General features: G+C 41.9%; 1 protein-coding gene across 1 annotated transcript in view; it reads right to left on the reverse strand.

Moving 5' to 3' along the window:
* The window catches only part of LOC124149707, a 94,938-nt gene extending 87,928 nt beyond the window's left edge, over positions 1–7,010 (reverse strand). Inside the window, exon 1 of the mRNA XM_046521450.2 lies at positions 6,321–7,010. Coding sequence (XP_046377406.1) covers positions 6,321–6,438 — 118 coding nt within the window. The 5' untranslated portion in view covers positions 6,439–7,010. The remainder of the gene's footprint in view (positions 1–6,320) is intronic.
* Positions 7,011–7,981: the final 971 nt, after the last annotated feature.

Below are 7,981 nucleotides of genomic sequence, written 5' to 3' on the forward strand. Positions count from 1 at the left end.
CCCCTCCATGAGAATGAACCAATATAAACACAGTGTTGATTGTGTAAGTGAAACAGAGCCGTCTTTCTCTCACGAACGTTGAACTCGTCGCGCAGACATATCAAGGACGCCGCCATGGCAACACCTAAGACTAATGATAGAACATATGTATAAACATGAAATAATGTGTTATTATTGTTCCACACAAAGGTCTTCTATTAAACTTTCGACATTTTTGATTACCCGCATGTATAGGGTAATAAATGAGGACTTATTGGTGTTGTGGCTGCTTACACAACATCGCAGTGATAGCCCTCAGACAGTTTCCTATCTTCGAAATAACAATGGACAGGGACGCAACCGGACCAGGATGTCATTCTTGACCTTTGTTGAAAAACAAGTGCAAACGATATTCACTGTCCGATGATGCAGAGATAAACATGTAGCAGCCAAAGGTTGACGTTGGGAGACCAATCCGACTGCAAGGTTTTATATGCAACGTAATTGAGATAATGTTTTTATTGACAACCAACGGATTATATTTCAAACTGATCAATCTTTTGAACGCCTACTCATGAAACCACCTCAGGCCAGGCAGTGTTGCTTGGTGTCGGTTTAACGCACGACTTAAATGTTATTTCCCTGTCAAACTGCTGTCAGAAATACATCCTTGTTAGAGGTGAGGTGAAATGGGGTTTAACAACGCGTCCAAGATTATTGCACTTATATAGCGACGTGCATGTTCGTGTGTGTGTTTGTATGGCTGCTTGTAATAGTCCGGACTGATGCCGATTTATAGTGCTAGCTCACTGAGATATCATGACGCAGTTTAACATGAATACCCCACTCAGACACAGTATACTGACAGGGTAACAACAAGTACTATCTTTTAACGTCTTTTGGTATGACGCGGCCGGGGATCGAACTCCGCACCTTTCGCTCCCCGGGCGGACGCTCTACCACTAGGCCACGGAGGCCCTCCTTGTTAGAGGGAGAAAAGAAACATTTCATAACTTGTGTAATGAACAGTGTCAGTAAATGATTTTACATTTTGAAAGATTTTAAGCTCCAATTAAAAACAAGTACACTTTAAATCTAGAACAAAAAACATAATGAAATAAAGTGTTTCGATTTATGTGTTTCTAAAACAGCACCCACACAAATATTGACTTATGTGATCTGTGTTACGTTTACCGTGGAGTACTTAATAACCATCAGAATAAGCATTGCTGAGTAATAGGTTAATCCTTTAATTTTCTAGCATATTAATCGGGCGTTATTAGCGAACCAATTTGATATTGACCTTGTAATTCCAGCTATGCATATCAACATCATTTTGAAATTCATAAGTATTAACCAGAATTACCCTTATTATCACACAAACACTGTTTAACCCTTGCAATAACAAGCCAAATCAAGTACGATCAAACAGCGACAGTAATCATCCCTAGTAGCAACTGTTTCTTAACACCTTGTGTCAACTCCTTCCAGGAACCACAATTATCGCGCGATCAAATTAGTCTCCGAGCACTTTCGGCTACTTGGGGTAATCAGCGGAGGTGCAATTCTTCATCACTCGAGACAGAAGCATCTCCATCTCGCTTCGTGTACTTACTCGTTGACTTGCACAAGTCTCTGAGGCAATAATTATTAGTTTAAATCATAAGTTCTGGATTATGTCAAAAGAACAAGTTGTCCCTATACGAGACTGGAGTCTTTTCCACATATCTAGACTTGCCTATTAGGAGGATAGAATTACTATATATCCATGGATTATTCTTTCAGTACAGCCTTGCAGCAAGGCTAACTTACCCGTGTCAGAGAGCGCGGTCGTCCTCGACACCGCCAATACATAATAAATAAAGTCAGATAAAGTGTTTATTGTGTACTTATTATAATATCTATTTACGCTATGTTCAATTAAACAGAAAACGTCAAGGTCAGAGAATTATAAGAGAATTATCTGCCGAAACGGTTTCTATTGGGCGTAAATAGCAAAATAGTTTTGAAAACTATTTAAATGGATCACTGAAAATTTGTGATGTCGCCATGTGTTCGCGTACAGACCACGAGTACTGGTCCGATCTGTGTAGCTATAGATTTACCTCATGACGTCTACACCTTTGCGGGTCGCTCGTAATACATGTTTTGTTGGGAATCGAACCACGTATGTGCCAGGCGAACGCACATTCCTTGAGGCCACGAGCGTAGTTTCACCGGTGGGTTAGTTCTAAAGCAAATACTTCAAAGTTGTTTCGGCCTGCGGAGACACAAGTCAACATTTGACGTCACGGTGTTTTATGTTTCTGCTCGTAGGGCAGTGTGTAAATAAAAGCGAGAGACACCATTTCAATAATAACAAATATCGCAACTGCAATAGTGCAATAAGTCAACTGCACTATTCCCACTATGAACATGAACATGTATTTATTTAATAAATCACTATCAGATAGTGAAGGCACCAGGGCCCACTTGCACAAAGCGGTCTTAGCGCTAAGATGATCGTAGCTCCCATACTTTAACATAGGCTTACGACAATCATAGCACTAACATCGCTTTGTGGAACAGGCCCCAGGGCCCACTTGCACAAAGCGATCTTAGCGCTAAGATGATCGTAACTCTATACTTTAACATAGGCTTACAATTGTCGTAGCACAAAGATCGCTTTGTGCAAGTGGGCCTGGTGTTTATTAGCGAAATTCAACAATTATGCGCAGATGCCTTGTTCCCGACAACGAGAGTGTGAGTTTTTTATATATCCAAACTGACAGTGTCAAATATCGGGCGTCGGTTCCGATATATAAGCGACAAAACTAGTCCCATGATCATATAAACGAACACTGTCAATTAGGGATGACACTAGGTGTTCGCGAAAGGATGAGCGTATACTGTCCGTAAGGTGGCACCCATCACACACACATGCAAAGGCAAGTAAATTATTCAGAAATAATTCAGGGTAAAAACAAAACGGGAAGAGAACAAATATTGAGTGTAAAATAAAGGAAAAAACTGACAGTGGATATCTCCCTGATGTATGATATTGGTCAGCGATATTGATATAAATACACCAATTATGATCCCGAAACACACACAAACGTAATCGTAGCTGTGGTTACTGCAAGTATAATGTTCAGTTATAGCAACAATCATAATGATCCCATCTTACATCATGAGCAATGCTAACAATACATGGATCTTGGATGCTTTATATCATAACGACTGTCTGTTGATTAAGCCTGGCAGCACACGTCTGATGCTATCGGAGAATAATATTTATTTAACCAATACGAATATTCAGTAGACAGATCACAGACTGGGTCACAGCGGTCCTTTGTCTACTTATATAATAACAGTTGTAATCCAGACGGAAGAAATCAGTCCCATTTACAAACAAGGGCCAATAATTTGGCAAATTACATTTAAGGGATGTATACGTGCAGATTGCATAAATTCTACCCCATGCTTACAACCCCCTCTCCCTATATTTCTCTGTCCCGTCTCGGGTCGTATTGATTCAGCAGCGAGGAATTAGATTTCTCCTGTATGTCCGCTAGTGTCTACTGGTCCTGGAGACAGAATCTGTCACCCAGACAGATTCAGCTGGATGGTTGAACAGCTGATGCCTTATTCTGATTACAATTCTTATAAAAACTGTTCCATCGGACTTGTGAGAGGCTAGTTCGTTTCATCTATGATATATATGTCATTACTGAAATGGAGGAAAATATCCATATTTACTGCGATAGAGGTGAGTGGATTTGGTGAAGCGCCTTTGAACAATGTTCCAGTTATATCAAGCCTGTCAGCTTTATGTTTGCTGCAAATACCAAAGTGGAGCTGGTCGTACATGTTTACCATTTTGGAGACCAAGCATTATATTCGGGCCCTAATATGTGATTCGAACCTACGTCCAAGCCACTTACATGAGTATGGTACTGCCAAGGAATAATTTCGGGGCAGCTTCACCAACATACAGTCTCCTAGGATCATATGGGTTACCCTTTGGCGAAGCCTATTTTCCCCGTATATATTCTTGTAAAAGTTATTTCACTCCACCACACCTCCATCCCCAACCCCAACCCTAACCCTATATATATCACTGCTGAATGAATATCAATAAAGGTATATTTAGACATGTGTGTTTGTCTGTTGTTTAACGCCTTGGTCAGCAATATTTCAGTTATATGGCGGCGGTCTGTAAATAATCGAATCTTGACCGGACATTACAGTGACTGAGCCCATGAGCATCGATCTACTGAGTCGGGATACGTTGACGTGCATTGACAAAGTCCGCGAGCCTGACCACCCGATCCCGTTAGCCACCTCTAACGACAAGCATGGGTTGCTGAAGACCTATTCTAACCCGGATCTTCGCGGCGTCTGTGTATATATGTATTAAAAGATATACATGTTAAACTGCGGCATGGTATCTCAGTGGGATAGCGCTACAAAAGTAGCGTAAGACCGGACAAGCACCGGACAAGCAGCCACCAACGTACATGTACGTCACTGTATGAGTGAAATAATCTTGAACGCGACGTTTAATATCGTATATATCTTAATACAAAACTTGATAACCTAATACACCTACAAATGTATCCTATCAACTTGGCCCTGGTCGGGGTTCGGGGTTCGGGGTTCGGGGGTCGTGGTTTGTAATTTCCGGAATGAGTGTCGGCAATATTGAACACTATCTGAGTACATCTCAGTCACACTGTGTTAACGCGTTCAAGATTATTGTAGTTATGCTGCAGTGTGTGTGTGTGTGTGTGTGTGTGTGTGTGTGTGTGTGTGTGTGTGTGTGTGTGTGTGTGTGTGTGTGTGTCCTGGCAGACACTCTACCCACAAGAACACGGAGGCGGTCTGGTCTATAAAACCACTGATTCATGTAGACACACCGTAACAGTTTCACACCGGGATATACACAAATGTGAAGGGTTAACGCGCGACCACGCCCAACTGTTACGTTCCTGTTGTATATCCTATTTCAGAATCACAACAAGAGTGTCTCTGGAAACTGTTTCCTCAACATAACTGGTTCTGTTGTTGGTACGCGCAGTTATCCATGCGCTCTTAGCTGTATAGATATCTGACAGACAATGCCCTCTGTATCCGCAGCACGGAGAACGATAATGATTCTTAATGCCTGCGGTTGAAAAGGGAATCGACATGCTATAAGTAAGATCTACAAAATACATGTCATGCCTGCACGGTATCTGACGAACTGTCCTGTACAGCTTAGTATTCAGAGCTTTATCATAGCAACCACCAGTATAAAACATAATTGTACAAAAGGTCTGGGATTAGTCTGTCTTACAGACCCTGATACAAATATATATCAAATACAGCCCATGCAAGTCTATAATGTTTGGCAAGTCTAGATCACTGCAGTATCTGAAAATGGAGAGAGTCACTGGGCTCCTTTTTATTATATTTTTATTAAGATAACTGTTTTTTTTATGTAAGATGTGTTCATTTCAGAGACTAGATGTTAGTCTAGGTCTGGGATATGTGGTGGACAGTATGTACAAAGTGGAGAGATAAGATGAAACACAAACACATGAACATTAATTTATGAAATGATACGCGGTATACAATTTTACATAAACATAAAAATATCACTTAAAAAATGAAAAGATAGACAAGTAGAAAGAAAAGACCGAAATACGTATATCTATTGATAGACGAACACATGAAATACCATGTACTCAGACATATACATTGTATATATACGTGTAGATATAACCCTATATAAACATCCATATTTTGTCAAATCAAAGAAAAATCTTTCAATAGTTAGGATGCATGTCCATGCAAAACACATGTTTATCGATAAAATGTTTTCATCTATCAGTGTATGCAGACACCATAAAAACGAGGTCTCTGATGTTTGCATTCCTAACTGTGGTGGGGGTCATTGGATGGAGAGGTTAGGCGATTCATGTTAGCCATACAGAACTAATTAGCCTGAGGCCCACTCAACGCATACCAGGATACCAACACCGGCCATCTGGTATTTGCATGTTTATACTCTCGTGAGCATCTATCATATATTGACACACACCATACACCACTGAGCTAAATCATCTGTCATTAGGGTGTTCTAAATGTTCACAAATTCCAGTGGATACCAATCAAACAAACAAAACGTGTAGTTTACATGATCAACAAAAATAGAAAAGTTATAAAAAGTTACGTGAAACTTTCTCTCGACTTAAAAGGCCATTAGCGAGCTACAAGGGCAATGTGGCTTCCGCCGAGGTAAGTTTGACAGATGGGACATTGTAGACAAACGTATGTACATATACGAGTTGAGTGGTGCAAATAAGCTCGCAACATACCTTTGTAAAGAGACCTGGTCTTGTCAAAAGTTAGAGGTCGACGGCCAACACGGGACAGGATACTATCCACATCCACATTTGCAAACTTATCGTCTGCTTCACTTTCAACATCCGCCATTTTGAAATAGCGAGCCCCCCTCACCCCTCCTCACTCGCTCCTCGCGGTACCGCGGTTCGGATGGAACTGCTTTTGTCTGCTGTGGTTGTGTTCCAATACTCCAATAAACAGCATGTGTAACAAACGTGCATCGAAAGGTTCCTTACATCGTCTCGAAATAACCTCGCATCTCTGGTAATATCAAAGGATTATAGAAAAGAGCACGTATGCACGTTCTGTGTAGCAGACGACAAGTTCTGGGAGGGGTGGAGCAGACGTCCCTCTGGAGCAGACGATCGGCAGAGGTAACTAAGAACGCCTCGATTGATATCAGGTTCGAAGGGGGGAAAGCTGGACCTGATGCACGGCCGGCGGAGACTGTGGCACACGGCAGCGGGTCAAGCTGGGCGAAGATGAGATAACTTTCACCGGATTCGCTTTCTGCCGCTCTCTTCCTTCATGGCGGGGATAGGCGCGGATCAGACACAAGTGCATTACTTTGGGCGTGTGCCAGCATTGAAAGGAAGAGGCTCACCAAACGTGCAGCTTGGGTGATTTCCTTACAGTTAGTCGTTGCTTCATCTGCTGTGTTTACTGCTGTGCATCTGCTAGAAGCATCACTCGTGCTCTGCTTGATGGAATGAGACAGACTTATGGTTGTATGCCTCTTTCACGTCTTCTTTAAAGAAAAGGGCAACATGTATGTGCATTTATGTCAGAGTTGAATAAATATCTTCATTTGTCTTTTTATTGCCTGGATGTCAGACTGCTTTAAGGGGGTAATAGATAGTGCATATCGTCAGGATATGCATGTTTGATGGAGATTGAGGATACCTTTGACTATTGATTATTCAGTCGAAGGAACGGTTAATGGTTAACGGGAAAAAAATACGGAAATACTATCTGAATAGATCAAGAAGGATCAAGAAGGAGTCATACTCATTGTCTTTTTCTTGCTGGGATCCCAATTTAGAATATACCCCTTTATCCCAAGCCCGTCACACACTGGGTTTTCTGGGGCAGGATAGACCCCTTCTTTATCCCAAGCCCGTCACACACTGGGTTTTCTGGGGCAGGATAGACCCCTTCTTTATCCCAAGCCCGTCACACACTGGGTTTTCTGGGGCAGGATAGACCCCTTCTTTATCCCAAGCCCGTCACACACTGGGTTTTCTGGGGCAGGATAGACCCCTTCTTTATCCCAAGCCCGTCACACACTGGGTTTTCTGGGGGAAGGTTAGACCCCTTCTTTATCCCAAGCCCGTCACACACTGGGTTTTCTGGGGCAGGATAGACCCTTTCTTTATCCCAAGCCCGCCACACGGTGGGTTTTCCGGGACAGAAAAGTAACCTAGTACCTCATGAACATTATTACAATTCGTTATTTTGTTTCATCGAACCCCGATGGTGTGGGACGTTTATGCTGTCAACCACATGTTTGTCGGGGCCAAAGTAGATTATGATATATAGCCACCATTGATAGTTAAAACGTAGCCGACTACCATCTTTATGAATATATCCACCCCCTTTAGAGCAGCCTTGATTATCCAGTGTATTATTGTTA

This window comes from Haliotis rufescens, unplaced genomic scaffold, assembly GCF_023055435.1.
Source record: "Haliotis rufescens isolate VD_foot unplaced genomic scaffold, xgHalRufe1.0.p SCAF_1, whole genome shotgun sequence".
In the NCBI taxonomy this organism is placed as follows: Eukaryota; Metazoa; Mollusca; class Gastropoda; order Lepetellida; family Haliotidae; genus Haliotis; species Haliotis rufescens.